This window comes from Mus musculus, chromosome 5, assembly GCF_000001635.26.
Source record: "Mus musculus strain C57BL/6J chromosome 5, GRCm38.p6 C57BL/6J".
NCBI classification, from domain to species: Eukaryota; Metazoa; Chordata; class Mammalia; order Rodentia; family Muridae; genus Mus; species Mus musculus.
This window is the reverse complement of record NC_000071.6, coordinates 138750135-138771607: the sequence shown is the minus strand read 5'-3', so window position 1 is coordinate 138771607 and position 21473 is coordinate 138750135. Positions and strand designations below refer to the sequence as shown.

At 52.2% G+C, this 21473-nt stretch overlaps 1 protein-coding gene across 2 annotated transcripts in view; it reads right to left on the bottom strand.

Annotated features, from left to right (window-relative positions):
* Window positions 1-16527, bottom strand: part of Fam20c (family with sequence similarity 20, member C) — a 54983-nt gene extending 38456 nt beyond the window's left edge. Inside the window, exons 1-4 of one of the 2 annotated variants that reach the window (NM_001359593.1) lie at window positions 15383-16527; window positions 14829-14906; window positions 13629-13807; window positions 4901-4979 (exon numbers count right to left, since the gene is read on the bottom strand). In NM_001359593.1, coding sequence (NP_001346522.1) covers window positions 4901-4977 — 77 coding nt within the window. In that variant the 5' untranslated portion in view covers window positions 4978-4979; window positions 13629-13807; window positions 14829-14906; window positions 15383-16527. The remainder of the gene's footprint in view (window positions 1-4900; window positions 4980-13628; window positions 13808-14828; window positions 14907-15382) is intronic. The other variant, NM_030565.6, reaches the window with a different exon arrangement.
* Window positions 16528-21473: the final 4946 nt, after the last annotated feature.

The following is a 21473-nucleotide window of genomic DNA, read 5'->3' as shown; positions in this document are numbered from 1 at the left end:
TATCTGATATGTGACCCTCAAAGGTATAGTGACCCACAGGTTGAGAACATCTAGTCTATAGTGTTGGGGGAGGTTAAGTGATGGTGGGGGAGGGGGGCTCCATCTGTGCAGCTATAGATAAGCCATCGTCCATGCTGGGTGAAGGCTTTCAGGTGTGACAGCCATGGTTTTCCACACCCATGCTCTGCAAGCTCAGTAAACTTACTGGTTCCCCAGTAATAAATAAACTCTGGTAAAATTTTACTTTTCTTTATTGTCAGAGTGGGGTATATACAGTTTACTTCTCTCCAGGCAGGGAAAGTCTTCTTGCAAAACACATGCATCCACACACACATGAACAGCCCAAACATGTCCATACAGCCACATGGAAAGGATCAAGCAGACTTATTCGACAGACTGTGCCCGTCAGCAGTTGGATGGATAAACAGGGAGTGATCCAGCCATACAATGGAATATTACTCATCAATAAAAAGGAAAAGAGGCATTGCCGCATGCTCCGGCATGGATGAACTCTGGAAGGACGACATCGCTGTAAACCAGACACAAAGCACCATACGCAGCAGGATCCCAGCCCCATGAAAACCCAGAATAAGCAAATCCACACAGCGAGACAGGAGATTAGTGGTTGTCGGGTACTGGGGGGGAGGGGTGGAGACAGTCAGCTAGATTTTAAGGAGTTTCCTCTTACAACAATGAAAGCTAGTGGTGACGAATACCCAAGTCAGTCAGTATCAGAAGCTATGGGACTCAACTGAGCGGGTGGGAAGGCAGGGTGTGCATTTCGTATCAGGAAAGTCACATTTTCTACTAGCCAAAAAACTAAATACCGTAAAGCAGAGGTTCTCAACCGGTGGGTCACAACCCCTTTGAGGGGGTCCAATAACCCTTTAATAGGGGTCGCCTAAGACCATCAGGAAACAGATATTTGCATTCGATCTATAATAATAGCAAAATTACAGTGGTGAAGTAGCGATGGAAATTGTATGGCTGGGTCACCATAACATAAGCTGTCTTAAAGGGTTGCAGCGTTAGGAAGGTTGAGAATCACTGCTTTAAAGCAGAAACCCCCCCTCCCCTACAAGAGCTCATGGGCTGCACTGCTGGCTGTGTGTTCCTCCTCCCTCCTCCCTCTTCCTCCTCCTCCACCTACCTCCAGCTTGTCCCTCCCTTCCTCCTTCTCTTCCTTCTTCCTCCTCCTCTCTCCTTCTCTTTTCTCCCCCTCCTCCAACAAAGACTCACTCTGTATCCCAGATTAGCTTCAAACCTCATGGCAATCCTCCTGCTTCAGCTTTCAAAGTTCTGGGACCTCGTCCATGATCCACTATGCTTGCAGGGTATGTGTCTTTCAATGCCTACTAAACTACAATAACTACGAAGACTGAGTGACAGCGAGTTCTGGGTACCCCCCTGGCTTCAGCACCCATTGCTGGGATTACAAGGATACACCACCACACCTGAATCTTTTACATGGGTTCTAGAGAGCAACTTAGGTCGTTACTTGTGCAGCAAGCACCTTACTGATTGATCTGTCTCCACAGTGCCTATCATGGGTGTTGACTTTTTAAGGCCATTGACCAGAACCACAACTATATCATTCCACAGCCTGAGGGGCAAGGACACAATGGGTAGCAGCAACAGGTCCTGGGTCCTGCCCAAGGTCATTAGCATCATCAAGAGGACTGAAGTCTATCAGTCTCAGGTGCCCCAAACTGTCTGGACCTGCTCCATAGAGGAACAGTGAAATGACTTAGACAGACAGTGTGGGAAGTTTACAGCAAACTGTACCACCTGCTGGCATGGGTACCCCTCCCGCACCCCCATGCCCACTTTGAAGAGAAAGTCCAGCCTCAGGCCAGCCTTAAACACATCCCTTTCCTTCCTGAGACTTGGTTTCTTCAACCTGTTTCCTCAGCAACACCTGGCCATACACTAATTTTTAACTGCTCCAATCACAGCCCTGGATAAGTTAAAAAGGTAGGGTTCCCAACAGGCTTCCAAACTCCGTCTTTTATGTGAGCACTCAGGCACATGGCTGTGCCCACCGGGTGGGGGAGACCTCATTATAGGGCTCACATATAGATTCCACACCACCCCTCAGCACTTCAGGTTCCCTGTTTGTTGTAGTTACAAACAGCCTGTCTTTACACTCCATTGCAGGAATGAAACAAAACACAAACACCCTGAGTGCCGAGCCCGACTCTTCTCTCAGAGCCCATCAGACACAGGCTGTTCAAGTGCCTGGCAATGACCGTGGTTACAGCTGTCCACAGCTGGACATATCTTCCTCTCCAGTCACTCACACAGAGATGAGGCAAGAGCCAGAACCCAGAAGCGTCCCCATCTCCACGGATGTGACCATCTGGATCCCTAGGACTTGCTGTCCTGAAGCTCTGGACAGCTCTGGATGTGTCTCTACATTTCTGCCAAACTTGAAGATACACTTCTCAGACAAGAAGCCCAAACTCACCTCCCAGATCCCATGCCCTTGGAACTCGGCTGAAAAGGGGATGTATACGCTGTCATTTTCATTTACTGTCCCCAGATCCTGGCCAGCATCAGGCTGTTCTGATCCATTTGTCACCTGGCCTGGCCCTGGCTGTTATACAGGCAGGTTCTCAAGGAACTGTCCTTGAAAAAAACAGAGGTCTTAAAATAGCCTGCTTCAGGAGCTGAGAATGTGGCTACGTTGGTTGAGTGCTTGCTTAGTGTGCATAACACCCTGGGTTCCTTCCATCTTCAGTACTGCATAAATAGGGTGTGGTGGCAGCTGCCTGAAATCCCAGAACTATGGATGAAGAGACAGGAGAAGCAGAAGTTCTGGGCTATCCTCAGCTACAGAGCATGTTTGAGACCAGGGTGGGCTCATGAAACTCTTTACCCAAGAAAGGAGAGTGAGAGAGGTAAGGGGAAGGGAAGGAGGCGGGAGGGAGAAAGGGAGAGATGGGGAGGAAGAATGCAACATGTGGACGTCCACATCTGTAATGCCAGCACTCTGACAGGCCTGAGGTAAGAGGATTGCTATGACTGTGGGGCCAGCCTGGGACACAGAGAGATTCTGTTTCAGCTAAAGCCTCCTGGAGAAACCACACGAAGCTATGTCCTCCTCCCAGGCATCTGGCCCTCTAGGGCATCCTGGGATGGCCACACACGTTACAGGTTATGTGGGGGACCTTTCGCTCTGCTCCTAAGGGCCAGGGACATCCAACGCTAGACTGAATGTGTACACTACTCCTAAGTGGTGTACATCGCCACTTAGCTCAAGGCTCTTCTCATGCCAAGCTCCCTGCACAGGGCAGATGCTTGTGGGACATTCTTTCATACATGAAGGAAAGAAGCCACTAGCCATGTAGTCACAAGGTACCAGTGGCCACTCCACCCCACAGGCAGTGGCGTGGGCCACGTGCTCGCCTGGCTTAAGCCCGATGGCCAGGCTTTCCTTTCTCTGTGGAAGCGGGTGGTGCTCAGGGCTGGGCTCCTGCACGTGAACCGGCTGATGGTTCTCCCTGGGAACCCAGGTCCTCCGACTTTCTCCTCCTGAACCCATCCTAGTCTGCCTAGGGACACGGGACAAGCAGGAACAGCAAAGTGCTTTCCCTGCTTTCTGATTGGCATTTTTATTTTTTTTTTTAATTGAGGATTAAACAAGGAAAGCTGGATTTGTAGAAAAAAAAAATCGGGGCAGAGAGCTGAAATCCGGTCGGCCAGCACACAGCTGGGCTGTCCCTGGGGGTGCACACTGTGCAGCCTGCTGCACTGCAGCCTCATTCCCAAGACTTGCATGTCTTCCCTGACCTTTGTTTCTGCAAACCATGCTTTAAAGAGCGTGGTTGGTTTGCCACAGAAATGCAAAACCTTGGGCCATGCATGTACATACACACTTAAGGAGGTCAGCCTACAGCCGGGCGTGGTGGCACACGCTTTTAATCCCGGCACTCGGGAGGCAGAGGCAGGCGGGTTTCTGAGTTCGAGGCCAGCCTGATCTACAAAGTGAGTTCCAGGACAGCCAGGGCTATACAGAGAAACGCTGTCTCGAAAAACCAAAACCAAAACAAACCAAAACAAAACAAAAAAACCAAACAAAAACAAACAAAAAACAAACAAAAAAGATATGTATGCTCTAGCAACTCCTGAGTGTTCTGGGTGGTCAAGTGCTACACCCACGTTGGCTGTGGTGATAAGATTTCTACCTCTTCTGTGACAGGTTGTGGGGTAGAAAGCCCACTCTAGGACCACCTTGTGTAAGGATGAAGGTGTGTGTGCATGCAAGCATACTCTCCACCTAGTTTTTGAGGCAGGGTCTATCACTGAACTTGAAGCTCGTCAATTCAGTTAGACTGACTGGCCAGTGAGCATCTCTGTCGCCCCAGCACTGGATGACAGGCAAGCAATACCCTGCCTGGGTTTTACATAGGCACTATAGATCCAACTTGGGTCTCATGCTCTACTGATTAAGCCATCTCTCCAGTTCCCTAGGATAAAGCTTTTTAGCTCACAGGTTCCCCACAGTTCCCTGAGTATGTGGACTGGACAGCAGGCTAAGTGAGAAACAGGCCGTATCATCTGCAGGGCCCTGGACGGCGACATCAGTCCCCTGTGGAGTTCCCCATAGCCTCTGAGCTTTTAGAAAATGCAGTCTCCTGTCCAGGGGTCTCTTGCACGTCCTCATTGTCAGCCCCTTGTTAAATGCAAGCATTCTCCCTCACAGAACAAGATGGAGAACCATCTCCAGGTATGTAATGGTGATGGCAGGCTGGGGAGAGACACGGAGGGTGCAGACAGATTGGGTACGCATGTAACCATCAGCACAGTTCACACCCAGGTAAATGTTGCCTTCCCCACCCGGCCTGATGCCTGCACGTTGCCGCCCGTCCCCATGTCCAGCCTAGGATCAGGCACTTACTTCATGGGTTTGAATAGCGCCTGCCCGTAATTCTGGAAGGTCATGATGAGCTTCAGCTGCGTGCCCCCTGACTTCATGGCTGCAGGAGGGAGGGAAGAACAAACACAGGGTGACTCAGTGGCTGCCTCAGGTCCCTGACTATTCCTGGGCAGCAGAGCTGGATCAAGGCTCTAGCTGCCAGTCAGCTAGGTCTTCTTCATGTGGCTAGGGGACCCTGATTGCGCCTGAGCAGTTAGGGCGTTCAGCAATGATACACCCCAGCTGCCTGGGGCCCCTCCTGATGCAGCAGTAGGGTCTGAGCCAACTCCATAGTGTGAGCCCACAAAAGGCCCAGGGGATGGCAACTGCCTGCCAGTGCAGGAGTACAGTCTCACACACACACACACACACACACACACACACACACACACACGCATACCTTTACACATGCACATACTCCACCAATACACCCACTCACTCCTTGTACCCCACAAACACCTTTACAGTCACAGATACACCCCACACCGCCTCACCCCCATGCTTATATAAACATCCCCCACTTAAACACACCATCACAAACACACACCTACACACATACATACCTACACACACACACCACTGCGTGCCTAGGCACAGGCAAATTAGGATTCGGTGAAGGTTGGAATGTTTGGTGAAGCACATCTTTTTTTTTTTTTTTTTTTTTTTTTTTTTTTTGGTTTTTCGAGACAGTGTTTCTCTGTATAGCCCTGGCTGTCCTGGAACTCACTCTGTAGAGCAGGCTGACCTCGAACTCAGAAATTTGCCTACCTCTACCTCCCGAGTGCCGGGATTAAAGGCGTGCGCCACCACGCCCGGCCCGGTGGAGCACATCTTTAATCTGAGTACTTGGGAGGTGGAGGCAAGTGGATCTTTGTAGGTCCCAGGCCAGCCTAGTTAGCATAGTAAGTTCCAGGCTAGCCAGGGCTATATAATAAGATCTTGCCTCAAACAAATAAGCAAACAAACAAATACACAAACAAAATGTTCAGTGGAAGAAAATCAGAGGTGGTCCAGTCTGATGTTCACACTGAAGTCTGCTTAGATTCCCCAGGCTGGGCATCCCAGAAAGATTTTTGCCTTTTTAACCTTGGTTTTCCCTTCTGTGAAATGGAACCATGGGTGCTGGTTTATCCTTGCGTAGATATTTCCTCCAAATTAAAACATTTCCTCCTGGTATGATTGCACATGGCTTTAATCCCCGCACTTGGAAGGCTGAGGCAGAGGCAGGTGGATCTCTATGAGTTCAAGGCCAGCCTGGTTTACATAGTGAGTTCCAGGACAGTCAAGGCTACACAGTAAGACCCTGTATCAAAAATACAGAGACCAACCAACCAACCAACCAACCACCCAATAAGATTACTCCTGGTGGGAGGCTCATTAAGATTTAGCAAGTAGTAAAACTTACAAGGCTTAGGAAGTTCCTGAAACTTCCAAGAATCACAAGTCCCCTCCTCCTAGTTTATATAAGCAGTAACAGTTGATGGGGCAAAGAGAACTCATAGGGCAAACTGCCTGCAGGTCAAGCAGGCGCCTCTAGGGATGCAGCTTTCATGAGTCTCATTCATGTGGGGGTGGCCTTTCCTGAACTACAGCTGCCTTTGGGGTATTCATGCTCTAGAAAGTAACCCAAATACATTCATTGGTTCACTAAGCTAGCCTAGACCTGTCACTGATGCTCTCTATAGGGATAGTAGATATTTTTTTTCACAGCCCCCGCCCCCCGAAAGTCACATAATCCTCTTTCACGAGGTTGTGGAGAGGATCAGGTTCAAAGAACAGCAGTGGCCTGACTCACCTAGACAGTGGCGACAGTCCCCCTGTTGGGATTAGCGAGGGACATTCCTGAGCCTAGACCTTGGCCAAACAGTAACTTGGCTGCTTGCTGTGTATGACAGGTTGCGTCCAGGGCTTAAGACTGACTTTAGGATCCACCCAACCAGAGTGGCCCATACTAGATTGTGCCCTCCTCGGGCCCTCACGTATTACATGTTCTCCTTCAAACTCAGGATGCAACCACAGCATTAAGGGCAGGTGGTTGATGGTGACCTCACAAGATGTGTGACTGCCACCCAGCCTTCCTCCTGAGAGACACAGCAAAGTGCTTAGGGTTTGACTATTAAGCAAGCAGCTTATGAAACATTCACACTCCAGGAACCTCATTTTCCCCTAAAGACAGGGACATGTGGATTTTTTCTTTTTCAGTCCTGATACATAGACCGGCAGCAAGCCTGCTCCTCTCCCTTGGGAGACTGGCGGGGGATTTTAATTTTCTGTTTTTCCTTATCTGTGCTTTCTAAATTTGCACAATGAACATTTCACTGCATTTCTGGTAAGGTGAGAAAGAAGGAAATGATAAAGAGCTTGTGGCACCCTTAAGTCTCCGTGCGTGTCCCATTTCCGTTTAATAATAGAGACTTGCTGGATTTAATGGTTCCTTCCTGAACTGGGCTCTTTTTTCAGGTTTGTAATCCTGGCTTTCAAATTGCAAAATATTGCATTAATCTGGTCAGTTTGGTCTGTCCCCACCCCTCCACTGCGCCCTGCTTTTCTTGCTTTGAATAGGCTCTCATGTAACTGAAGCTGGCTTCAAACCTGCCATATAGCTGAGGGTGACCTTGAACTCCTGACCTTCCTGCCCCTACATCCTCAATGCTAAGATTACAGTTTGTGTAGTGCTGGGTATTGAACCTAGGGCTTTGTTCATGCTGGCCAGTACTCTATCCACCGGGCTATATTCCAACCTCGTCAGTCTTTTCCTAAGGGGCCCAATCTGCCTCCCTGTACCTGTGACATGGTATGGGACCAGCTCCCCTAGGAGGCAACCAGAAACTCTAGCACACAGAACTCTGAGGTGACAAAGGCACAAGTTTTAAGGTTCTTTCATGACTTGGCTCACCCTTACCCCTACAAGCTGTCTGAAGTCGATTAGGGGTTTTCTGCTCTGAACCCAGACCCCATAGATCTGACACAGATTGCTTGCTTATGTTACAGCAAAGGCTCAGGGAGTCTGTCTAGGTGGACAACAGACCTGAACACCCACCAGCTTGGGTACTAGGCTATCCCCACTGGGCACTTAGGATATGGGTCATAAATGGGTGATCAGGGTGGAGGAGCCACGAGGTGGCAGGGCCAGTATAGAGCATAGCCTTTCCTCACGGTGACAGAAGGAGGGATCATGTCTAGAGGAAAGCTCCTGCTCCCTACTAGAGCAGAGAGGTGGTCATGTGAGAAACTGAGGCACAAGCTCCAGTTAGGGCATTTCCTAACAGGGACTTCTGTGGTTTCCAGTGAACTGAGACCACATTTCAAATAAACTAATTTGATTTTTTTAAAAAAGATCTATTGGGGGCCATGCATATAGTTTAATTGGTAGAGTGCCTGCCTAGCACTCCTTGGGTTCTATCCTGAGCACTGGGGAGGAGAAGGCAGGAATATCAGGAGTTCAACGTCCTCCTGGACTCCCCAGCAAGTCTGAAGTCACCTGGGAGACAGAAGAATCTATCTCCAAACAATCCAATCAAGACTGGTGGGCCACACCTGAGATGTTGCTTGCTGGCCCTTGGGGACCCTTACCGCTGCTGAGCTTGGCCTTGGTTGTCTCATCTGGGAGAGGGAATTGGTGATTCTGTTTGGGATCAGTCAAGCAGGAGTTAGACTATTTTCCCACATACCCCGAGCTGCCTTTTAAGGGACATTGGGGAGACTGTTTTAGAAGATTAATGGTGGCAGGTGTTTGCACTGTAAGTGAAGGCCTCCCCAGGGAAGGCTCACATTCAGAGAATTTGCCATTCGGCTATTCCAGGCCTGTCTCACGTATCCCTGAACAGGAGCGAAAGTCTGTGGCTCAGATACTGAGCATTTACAGAGTCCCCTTCTACCTGCCAATCCTGGACTTGAGAAAATGGGTATGAGCCACATGAGCCACATTTACCTGGTGGCCAGAGACAGAGTCCCTGAGGCCGGCATTGCAGGAACCAGTCCTGACACAAGAGGCTGGACAAGCTGAGAGAGTAGGGGTTGGCAGAGGCTGCAGCCATGTCTTCAAGCTCCTGGCCTGTTGTGAGGCCTTCAGTCTTCAAACCTGTTACTGGCTCAGACCAGACACACGTGGTGCAGCTTCTTCTGCCCCAGTGGCCTCCAGCCTGGTGTTACTATGTCATCCTGTCTGCCAGGCAGCTCGCTTTTATTTTGAGAGTGGCAGTCATCAGAAACACCAGAAATACCCTGATGGAGCTGGCTCTGGCTTGCAGAGAGCCAAGCGAGTGGGGGCTTGGCTCAACCACTTCACAAGGAGAAAATGGGGGAGAGGTGAGAAGTGGGGCAGCCAGGTGGAGACCCCCCACCTTTGCTCTTGATCTTCCATCCTATGGCACTGAGTACAGGATAGCTTTAATGCCTCCCTGGTGCACCTGATCTTGGAACCCCTGTTATGTCAGGAGATTGTTCAACCACTGGGACTGGCAGTCAATCTGTTCCCCCAAACACACTTCATACCCTGAGTGACTCTATTGTGTCTGGCACTGCCTTGTGAGAGCCACAGCTCGGTCTTGTCAGACAGGGATGGGATCTCCCCTCCCCACCCCAATTCATAGGCAGAATCTCCCGGGATGCCCCAGTCCTGGGCCTTTTGTTTCTTGAAGCTCACAGACAATTCTCCCAGATCCCATCTCCACCCTTTCTTTCCCTTCGGCAGGGCAGATTAATTAGTGACAAGGATGTCAGTCCTGTGGAATCGTTTTCTTTTGTTCTGCTTTGTTCTTGTATTTGTGGGGCCTTGATCTGACCTAGATGGAGCCACCTTAGAGATTGCTGCTTAGGCCAGAGGCTGTCAGGACCCTCCACTTCCCTCTTCGCCATGCAATTTCAAGTGTAGAGCGTTTGCATCCATAACTGTACATAGATAGTGATTTGATTATCACGGGTCCCAGCCAAAGGTGTGGCGGGCCTGGCTTCCAGCTGAGCAGAGGTGGATGTATGTAGAGTCTCTTTCTTTAAAGGCAGCAGTGGTCAGTTACCAGGCAGCCTGGAGCCTAGCTATAAATAAATCTCTATTGGCCTTGGCCAGCTGCGCTGTGGGCCACACAGAGCCTCACAAAAAGGAGCAAGAGGTTCTAAACAGGCGAGACTTAATGGAACCATTCCAAGAGGGCATGGAATCCCTCTGGCATCCTTTTCCATCGCAACCGTATTTCCCGGCTCCATATTTCATAGTGAGATGAATAACCTGAAGATGAAAGTTATTCCTCCTGGGGCCGGGGAGATGGCTCAGTGGATAATGTGCTTGCTGTGCAAGCATACAGACCAGAGTTTGCAACCCCAGGACCCGAGTAAAAAGCTGTGCAGATGTGGTGGCTGCCTGTAGTCATGGCCCTAATGAGGCAGTCAGGGAATCCCTGGAGCAAGCTGGCTAACTAGGCTACTTAGAACTGGAGAGCTCCAGATTCAGTGAGTGATCCTGCCTCGCCAAGTAAAGATGGAAAAACAACAGGAGCATGGAATGCCAACTTCAGACCTCCAGACAATGGGCATGTGTGTGCATGTGCCCCTGCGTGCACACACACACACACACACACCTAGACACACATGTGCACAGACGTTAACAAGCACACATACTCAGACATGCTCACATATGCATGCATGCACACACAAAATGAAAAATATAAAAATGAAGTTGTCACTGGTGAGCCAGAGGGAACCCTGAGCCAGGAGCAAGGGGATGCTACCCATGAGCAAATCTTCCTTCTGTGGAGCCTCAGTTTCCCTAGTTGTGGGGAGGAAGCTGGAAGGCTGCTCTAGCCTTGAAGGATCTGCTTCACTTTGCTTCAGGTCACAGCAGCACCTGGGCAGAAGCAGAACCTGTCCCCGGGGTTGTCACCTGGGGCTATGTTAAGATGAACACCCAGGAGAGGCTATGTCTCAGGGAGTCAGGTGTCCACTCAAGACTTTGGCTTGATCTTTATACCCACAATGACCTCTGGGGTAGGTCAGGATGAGTCAGGTTGCCATGGCAGCAAGGAGTTGCCTCTAACAGGCAACCTCCAGGAGAGTGTGCATTCTCCAGGGTATTACACTGTGGCCATGGCCAGACAATTCAGGCTACTCCCTACAAAGCAAGATGTCTGGGCCTGGCCCACTTCTTCGGGTATAAATTGTGTGGCTCTGGGAAGATGTGGGTGCCTATCTGATTGCAGGTCCCTGGGTAGAGAGGCTCAGTTTGCCTTGAAATGTGGTTGCCACAGGAAGATGCACCAGGTGGGAGCTGTGGACAGTTCTGCTCTTGCCACCCACTCCTATTTACACACTGAAGCCTTTTCCACGTGGGGTGTCAGAGTCCAGATTCAGAAAGAAAACATTCTGGTGATGCACACTTTGCTGGTAGGACTCCCCAAAGCTAGGGGGTCGGAACCTTGCAACCAACACTCCTGGCCACGAAGCTCGAACAACTTCACCTTGGGAGAAAGCCACCTCTTTACAAGGATCTCAAACTCATATTTCAACCCTAGACACGTTTAGGTTGGATCAGGTTTTGCTGCCTGGTAGGTTGGTGTGAGCCTCAGGCTCAGGTGGCAGTGAAAAGGTCCTTTGTCTGCCTGGGTAACGGCACTCTCCACCAATCTATTACATCAAGCTATTGAGCTATGGGGCACCTGCAGAGTGAAGGACTCAGCATGTCCATGATGGGTCTGGATGAGAATTATCTCATCCACTGTGGTCTAGCACATCAGTGCAGGATCTAGTCAAGTATCCCTTAGATCAGAAGAACATTGGCTGACTCCAGGATGCCCCACCAGACCAAGGCCCACTCAGAGTCTAGATTGCTCCCCCATCAGCAAGAGTGCTGTTCATCCCACTAAGAGGTCAGGCATGCAAGCACTGTTATGTCTCCAGAGTAAATCAGATGTAAACATGTCTTGGGAGCCGGGGACTTAAGGTTAAGCACATGAAGAGATACAGAGATCCTTGAGTTAAGGCCCTGGAATTTTTCTCAGGGCCTTAACTCAGTTTTCTCTGATTTCTGAGCTCTTGAAATAGGCCAGGCATGAGTGAGAGTAGAAAACAATAAATCAAGCAAGCACCCACAGGGGGCTGGCCAGCTGTGGGGATAATACAGCACTTGAGCATCCTAGGCTGTCTGCACATATCTAAGCATGTCACCCTCTTCAAGGTCACTGTAGCAGATCTTTATTCCTAGGTTGCATTATCCACACAGGCGGCAGTACCCCTGAGATCTGGTCTCACTACTAGTGCCTTCTACTAGCTAGGAAATTGCTCTCCTGCTAAGCCATGCCCCTAGTCCCTCATTAGAAAATTCTAGACAGATGCTCTATCACTGAGCCACACCCCAGCCCCTCACTGGGGGATTCTAGGCAGGGGCTCTACCACTGAGCCACACCCCCAGCCCCTCACTGGGGGATTCTACTATTAAGCTCAATTCTCAGTTCTTTTTTCAGTTTTTATTTTAAGAAAGGATCTTGTTAGTTATTCCGACTGGCTTTGGACTTTCTATCTTCCCGTCTCAGCCTCCCGAATAGCTGGATGACAGGTTCCACCTTCACATCTAGCTTAGATAGTTCTTTAACATTCAGACTCTGCTCCAAAGAGAAAGAAAGGGGCACGCATTGTGGTTCCTTTATAATAAAGTACCTGTGCTAACAAGGACTATTCCTCACTTAGCCTGAAACCTCTGGACTCCACAGGTCAGGTGAGAGTGCACTCTCTGGCAGGAGGAAGGAGGGTGGGAGACCACTAACTTGCTCTTTTTTACCAGGTGAACTTGCCAAGCCCTGGAGGAAGCTGTGGGTCCAGGTTTATTTATTTATTTTTTTTATTTATTTTTTTTACCAGGCGAGAGCTCCATATACAGTGGAGCCCCAGACACCACTAAAGCAGTAGGTGCTGCAAGCAGGCAGCTTCTAACTGCTCCGTGTCAGCAATTGGACCAAAGCCTGTAACTGGAGGGAGCCTGTTAGCAGATCTGCTTTCAAGACACATGGCAGGCTCTGCAAGCACATGCAGCTGAGCACACCAGGGCCACCACTGCACAGCCCCAGCCCTCAGCCTGCCCTATGCCACCTCTCCATCACTGGAAAGCAGATAACAGCCTAAAACCTGCTCAGAAGCTGCTCCTGATGTACTGTTCTCGTGAAATTGAAAAACTGGATTTAAAAACAAAATCTTTTCTTGTCTTAGTGGATCATAAAGTCCTGGAGACATTCCTTTTGAACTGCTTCATGTGGAATACCCAGGCTCCAACTTTGTCCTTCCCTTCCCAGGTATGATCTTTGAATCCTTGCTGAGCTCCGAAGGGAACAGGTTTGGAGCCTCAGGCCCTGGCTAAGCTATGCAATCTAGCCTCCCCTGCGGGAGGTACAAGGGTGGCCCATGCATAGGTAATAGAAAGAGGTGCTGCAGCTACTATGGGTCATCAGGGTGTTCTTTAACAGGAGAGGGAGGGCCTACGTGTCTGCTTGTACCCTACCAGGGATCAAAGTGGTGGCCCTCACATGCCAGCATACCCTGCATTAGTAGGGCGGAGGTTTCATAGTGATGAGCCTTGAGGCATCCATTTGGCTCATGGAATCATCAGGGTAGCCACCCAAACACCCCAGAAAGTGTGGCTCCCTGCATAGGAAGGAGGCTAACTTCACACAGTCCTGGTGTATCCACACCAAGGTACTCTTACACCAAGGACAAGCAGGTGGCTACCTACCGACGCTGGTGATCTTCTGAGAGCCGAGGTCCCGCAGTAAGGCATCGATGGCTGGGTTGTGTCTGGAGTACAGCTCATACCGGTTGATGCCAATGTGGAATTTGAGCCAGTTGGGATAGAGGTTCACAGCTGCCTCACCAGTGGGCAAGAATTCTGCGCCTTCAGCACCTTCATGCGGCCTGCAAGAAACCAAGGCAGGCTATGGTCAAGTGTAGAAAAAGAGGCAAGAGGCCAAAGAATACGGGGTGCTGGTCCTGAGGGTCAGGGCTTGGGACTTTGAGTTCAAAGTACAGGTTCGCTAAAAGCTGCTTTTACACTGCCATGTCTGCACTTTCTTCCCCGGCTGCGGTTCCACCACCTAATAACATACCTTAAGGCCTATAATTCCTATTTACCCTCTAGAGACTCCACAGACAATCCTAACTACCACTAGCCTAGACCCAGAGTGTCAGCGCTATCCCAACACCTCTGTCCTGGGGTCACCAAAAGTGCCCCCACAACAGTGATGTCAGCTGGGAGTGTGTGAGAAGTGACTGTCCGTTCTTCCTGCGACCAGACGGCCTGGAAGTCACAGGCACACCCAGTCAGCCAGAAACCTCCCCAGCTTTCTGCCTTTGTTCCAAAGAACAGGGGCAGGAATGATGCACAGGCCTAAATCTGATTTTAACGAGTGCAGCCATAAGGTGGGGAGGACAGGATGATGGAGCCAATCACTCTAGCTCTGCTTTCTCTGGCCATGAGCTTGTTTGAATGAAGAACAGACCCTCTGGGAGTCTGCGAGGCTGGAGGGGAAGAGGGGCTGCTTTAGCTCTGCTTCACTGGCAGGTGAGGATCCTTCAACTCCAGTCTGTCTACACTAGAATCGAAAGGAGGGCTAGAGCCTTCCGAGATGCCACACCCTCTCCACTCTTTCAGCGGGCCGTTGCTTGATGGTTTCTGGCCAGCGAAGTCCAGAAGGAACCAAAAAGCTCGCATGGGCAGGCACAAGGCACAGGGCCTGGTCCTATTCCAGGGAGAGAAAGGATTTCTGAGGTTGTTTTGGACTGGTGACTCTCTCTCTGCTGCCCGGGGACCTTTGCAGGTTATTTGCTCTAGCCAGCTGGTGGTTAATATTTCACTCTGTTGGGCTTATTTGGATCTGTGCAGCTGTGGGGGTGGGGGTGGGCACAAAGCTCGGAAGACAACTCCAGGATGGTTTACCTTCCTCCAGGCAGGGTGGCCACAAAGGAAGGCCTCCACACTGCCAACAGCACTCCTCAGCCGCTTTTGTCCCCGTGACTGCATTTAAAAGACTTATTAGGTACATTCAGGCCTTCTGGAGACGTCCACCCTGAACAGCTCACCCCATCGCTCTCAGAGCCAGAAGCCCAACCCCTCCCAGGGGAAGGCTGCTCCCACTCTCCCTGGCTGGCTCTCCAACATATTCATTCATCTGCTTCCTCAGCCATCGCCAGGGCTGGCCAGCATGCTTCCTTGTAGGTGGAGCACTGGGCTCTCCTGGCTTCTGGTGGGCCGCCAGCTTCCCACACCAGGGCACTGGGAGCTTCCCAAACCGTTCTCCCTAGAATCATTGTGAAGACAAAGGCAAGAGGCACATCTGCCCCGCCCACCAGGGATCCCTACCAGCCTCTTCTAAGGGTCCCCCAAAGGTACACAAAATGCCTGGCGTGTGAAATAGCTTTCTAGTGGGGTGTCTTTATTCCCGAAGGGTCGGACGCGCTAGCCCCACCCCAAACCTCCTCTTCTCTGCTCACCAGTCAGGATTCTCTGCTGCCTTGGGGTTAAACCTGATGTCGCTGTTCACATTAAACAGGACGTCGTCCTCTGTCAGAGGAGGCACAGCCCCCTGGTAGAGAGGGTGCTCAAACAACTTGGCTAAGAGCGATCCGTCCCCGCTGGGGCCAGGGGGCGGTACCCGCGGTCGGGGCCCCGGGTCTCGAAGCAGCGGCCGATGCGCTGGGTCACGGGGTGGCGGGGAACGGGGCTCCTGACCCCGCGGAGCGTGATCCACCGGCTCTGCTGCAGAAGGCAGCTTCTCCAAGGAGTGGGAGGTTAGGTTAGAGGCTGGATCTGAGCTGAAGTCTTGCAGGATGCGCAGTGTGTGTTTGTTGGGCCAGCCTGCGTCGCCACCGGCGGACTCCCCCGGTCTGCTCCTTGCCTGGGCCCAGCCTGGACCAGCTGCCTCTGCTGCCGGCTGAGCGCAGGAGCAACCGGGCTCCCCGGAGGATCGCGTGGCGCGTCGGTCCAGCTTGGGTAGCAGGTCAACAGCAATGTGCAAAGCGCAAGCCAGTAGGAATACTACCAGGATGAGCACGCGAAACCTGCGCACCAGTATCATCTTCATGGCCGCGCAGGCCAGCGGGCTGGGGGGTTCGGGACGCGCGCTCCACCGGTGCCCCTCAGCTTGGCACCAAGCCCGCAACGACCCGCGGGTCAAGGTCCATTCAGTGTACTAGCAGCTAGCAGCTCGGGGGCTGTCCCCAGACTTGGACGTCGTGAAGGACAACCGCCACCAAAGCACCAGCTCTCCAGGCCATTTCGGGGGGCGGCCAGCGGCCCTCGTCGGTGGAGCGGGTGGCAGTGGTGACAGGGAACGCAGGGGCGTACGAGGGTCTCCGGGACGGCGACCACACTCAGCGGGCGTGTAAGCAGAAGGCGCGGCTGTTCATCCCGTCCAAGGCGCGACAGATCCGATCCAGAGCGCGGTGCTCCCGCTGGGCCATGCCGGGTCCTGGGCAGGCGACAAAGCGGCTCCTCTGTTCTGTCAGGCTGAGGCTGGGAGACCGGGCTGGAGAGACAGAGGCGAGAAGGGGAGCGCGAGGGGGCGCGCAGGGAGAGGCGACGATCTGGCAGGTGCAGCAGGCCGACCCGGAGCGCAGCGCCCGCACCGCCTAGCTCCAGGCGCCCCGCGCCCGGCCCGCTGATATCCGAGCGCGCCGGAGCCGCCCCCCGCGTCAGCGCCCGCAGATTGGCGGAGCCGTGGCCCCGCGAGGCCCGGCCGGCCCGGCGCTAGCCCGCGCTCCCCTCTCTCCTCCCCCTTGGCCGCGCCCCGCGGTGTCGCCGCGCCTCCTCCGCGCTGAGCCGGGAGCCAGAGAGGCCCGGCTGGGAACCCGCAGGCAGCGGTGGCTTCGGCCCTGTGCGCGCGGCTCTCGGCCTGGTAGCCTGCGTCCCTGAAGCTCCACGCGCCGCCAGTTGCAGCCGCACAGCTCCTCCCCGGCGAGTGGAGGCCAGAAAACAGGCCAAGTCCCTCCCCGAAGCCCGCGGGGCGTCTGCGCGGCCGGACAAGCTCCTCTCCGGGCGGTGTCCTGGCACCTCGGGTACCCGCAGCCCACTAGGTGGAGGACGAAGAGACGACGTTGCCACGCGGCGGAGAGAACGGCGGAGGAGCGCGTTGGGCCCCCGATCCGATGGGACTCCAGAAGCTCGGCAAGGCTGCCGGGCCCACCCCACCCCAGGGGACACGCCTGCGCCTTAACCCTGGCGGCGCCGCGCGGAGCCTGGCTGAGTGGCGCGGATGCGCGGGCGGTGGGCGGGGCGCGTCTCGCTGCCTGCCCTCTGGGATGCTAAATCGGGGTGCACAGTAAAAAGAGATCTGCTTTCACCACGTGGCTTCATTTGTGGCCACAGGGCTTCTGGATCCCCAACCCCTAGTAGGAAGTAGGAATCTCTGGGAATTTCTGCTAAAATTCTGGGAAGGTAAGCGTGAGAGGGTCAGCCACAGATCCACAAGCTGAGCAGACCTCAGGGCTTCAAGCACCTGCAGATTTCCACAGCAGCCCAAGCCAACTGCTGTGTAAGGGACTGAGGGGCGGAGTCTGTGCTCTACGGAGCCCCTCTTTGTCATGCTCTCTTGGCTGTGCTCCCCGGCCCTGGAATGCTCTCAGCTCGAGTTCTCTATGAATCAAGTGCACAACTCATGTTCTTTCTGAAGATTCAGCGACAAGTCTGTGTTAGTTGACGTTCAGTAGACACCCACTAGCTGCTTGTTAGGGACGAAGAGAGTCGCAGCCAGCTAGCTGGTCAGCAAAGGTGCCTCCTAGGCCTTTAGAAAGGAAGAGAGGGTGGAGTTCCACACTCCTGTAACAGGAGCTGATGCCTGTGTTGGGCAGCATAGTGGAAACCCAAGAGTGCAGTGGGTGGGGTCTTAATAGAGGTGCACTCCCCAAGAAGGTATGGCTTACATCATGAAAACTGAGGCATTCTGCATTCATCCGGCCCTCCCACTCACACAGACAATGAGTTTGTGTGTGGAGATGGTGGGCCTGAGGTGGGAGTAGGACGGAAGCACCCACAACCTGGGACCTCTGGAGAGAGACGAATGTCATCAGGGTAGAGTCACCTGCTCCTGGGAGCATCAGTTCGTGGGGCTTCCCATTGTCTCCTGGTGTCCTGGACAGTCCGTTCATCACAACTGTGTGGCTTCTTAGGGGAATTCCTGGCTCTCTGGCTCCTACCCTAAGGAAGCAGGGTGCTGTAGCCAGTGTAAATGCAGTGGACCTGCCTGCTGTTTCTGCAACAACACCTGTTGCTGTCTGCTAACATAACTCTCCTTTGTTTCTTTCCGCCCTTCTGCCCCAGGATGCAGGCACTTCACAGAGGGTCTCAGAAGAGGCTCTGCTCTCATAGCTCCACCCAGAGGCCCCAAGAAGGCCAAGGTGATTCATGCAGAAAAGGTTTCTGAAGGTATAGTTCTCCCTCAGAGGAAGGTGGGACACACTCTGTGCCCCCAAGTGCTTTGAGCTGAGGAGGAATTAACACAGAGACACATACAGATGACAGGCATGGGGAAACAAGAGGGAAAATGGTGACACAGATATACAAACACATAGGGGCACATAGACATGTTGACTCAGACACAGAGACAGACACAGGTACACACATACACACAGAGGTGACATACAAGTCAAAAATGGTGACATGGACATACAGGTGTGCATAGACATACTCACACAGATGTACAGACACAAGTACACACACAGATGACACACAGATACATATAAAAACTGATTCCCACCCCCCCACACACACACACATGCACACAAGAGCTGAGCCTCACTAGGCCTCTCTACCTTATGGCTGTCTGGGCAGATACCCCACCTCACTTGCCTGAAGAGGACCCTGATGTTGGCATACAGCACCTGTCAGAACCCAGGGGATAGCTCCGTAGCATTTTTTTTTTCTGCCAAGCTGGAGCTCCAATAAGCCATTGGGAAACGTGTCATGTGTTCAGGCTTACCAGCAGGATGGTATAGCTGTGAGAGAAGCCTGCTACTTTATCAGGTTGGCCAGGGAAGCCCTCGAGACAGTACACTTAATGCCATCTAGAGCATCAGTATCCCCCTTTGTCACGCTGCATCTGGTGCCTATGCAAGGACTGCTGAGCAAAGGCACACCAGAACAAGAAGGCCTACAGAGCTGGGGCTGAGTGGGGAATTTGAGTGAAGGACTGGGGGCGAGATGGAAGCAGTGGCAGTTTTGGGGTGCTCCCTTGGGACGCCCCACAGGTAACTCCCAAATAGTGTCTCCAGCGAGGCAAGCTGTGAGAGGGTAGGCGACAGAACCAGAATGGGGCCAAGTTCCTAGCTGCTGTTGTTAGTTTGGCCACAGAGGCGTAGAGAAGGTTCCAGAAAGGGGAAGAGTCTATAGTGTGAACATAGGGGGTCACCAGAGCCCAAGGACTGAGTCGCCACACCTGTAGGCACAGATAGAGCTGGAACCAGGAATGGACTGGGGATTTCCACGTGCCATAGGCAGGTTTGGTCCCAGGAACTAAAGCAGTAGAGGAAAAACTAGAGACGTCAGAACTGGACTAGGCCAGGAGGGATGGGACTATGTTGGGAATACGGCTAAAATAACTCCAAGTAAGAAATTCCAGAGCCCAGTGCATCTCCAGGAAGCCAAGAAGGACAGCAGGTCAACCTGAGCAGCTGAAGGACAGAGGGACAAAGCAAAGAGGGGAGTAGAGCCCAGAGAATGAAGTATTATTATTCCCCAAACAAGACCGAGTGTGGGGAGACCAATCAGGGCAGCATGCAAAGTTGAACCTGCCTGCCTTTACTGAGGGACTCTTGGTTTTTTTTTTTTTTTTCTAGGTAGAGAGAGAAGGAGGGAGAAGGAGAGGGAAGAGAGAGAAGAGAGAGGGGGGAGGGAAGAGAGAGAAAGAGAGAGAGAGAGAAAGAGGGAGGGAGAGAGAGAGAGGGAGGGAGGGAGGGAGGGAGGGGGAGGGAGGGAGGGAGGGAGGGAGGGAGGGAGGGAGAGAGAGAGAGAGAGAGAGAGAGAGAGAGAGAGAGTTTTCTTGGTCTATAGAAATCTTCTCCCACTGAAGGGGACTCCTCTTGTTTCCAGAGCTTTCCATGATCCTGTTGTGTGTATCAAGGCAGCACAAAATAACTGATTTGCCAAAGAGCCACCGTTGCAGCTTATTCTAATCTCATGCAGTCATATCTTCATGCCCTGTACTCATATAAGGGCATCTCCCTGTAGACATACTGGAGCATATATCCTGGACCCCTACACTTAGGTGTGGGTACATTCTTGTGTCCTATAGCTATATTTGCCATCTTATCCTGACTTCTACCTATAAGAGAAAGCAGAGAAGTGGGGTGGAGTCAGGAGATGCTGGTAGCACATATTTTCAGTTGCTAGGTGGTTGAGGAATTGTGAGGCTTTGAACTTCACGCAGGAACTCACAGAATCCTCGGAACACTCTTTAATGAACACTTCTCTCTATCACCCATCTGTCCACCAACTTAAGTCAAGGAGATCTGCCTTGGAAGACCTGGGTTGCCTGAGTCAATACTTGCCTTCTGCACTCAGGAAGGTAGCTGAGCACAGAGCAGTGGGCAGGGCGGGCTCAGGGTCAGCAAGGACCCCAGAAGGATTGTGAAAGGAGAGCAAGCACTTTGGGGAGTCCAGTGAACTGAGAGCAAAGCCCTGTGGGGAGAGACAGACTATATATAAGATCAGAGCTGGGCTCTAGAGGGCTCTTTCCCAAGGGACAGCTGAGAGCAGTGAGCTGACAAGCAGTCTCTCGACTTCTGCCCCCAGTTGCCTATTGCTCTTGGAACTCCTGGAGTCAGAGGAGATGCTGTGTGCAGCTGAAATCTTGGAGAGCTATAAATCCCTGGCTGGCCTGCCTAGAGGTTCACTGCTAACCTTAGTAACAGTGCTGTTTGCAGGTGAATAAAGGTTACACAAAGACTCAGGCCCAGTGAACATCTGCCTCTCTGTGACAAAGAAAGAAGCTGGGTGTGTATGGCTGCTTAAAATGATGGACATGGTTGAAAAAAAATCCAGGCAGTAGTTATCTGGGCAGGGATGGCACCATAGCAAAGGGAAGTTTGGGCAGGGAACAAACTTTCAGTGTATAGTGGGCTGGGGCTGACTGACCTGGGTGTGTTAGATGTACTGTCCATGTGCAGAGGGACCCCAGGTTCTCCAAAGTCCACTGAGACCAATATGTTGTGGAATGCCAAACATTCCTATCAAACAGTAGAGGACAGTCCAGATAGGCCCAGGACTCCTTAAGAAGCATAATCGGAGAGCTGTCCTGTCTCCTAGGCTCTCCTCTACCCTGGTCAGCCTTGGATCTGCCCAGCCAGCAATAGAGAGTGGCCCATTGGGTCAGACAGCCCTCCACTCATAGGACTCTGATGTTTCTTGAGGCTTCCTTGCCTATCAGTCACACAACTATTGGGGAAACAGGCCCTGGTATCAGATGTACCCTGAAAATCTAGTCAACATCCCTGAGAGTGGGGGAGGAAGACCTCAAAGGGATCTGAGTCCCCTAGGCTGAGTCTGAGGGACCAGGGGAGGAGGGTTTGGGCACAACAGCTCTCAGGATGG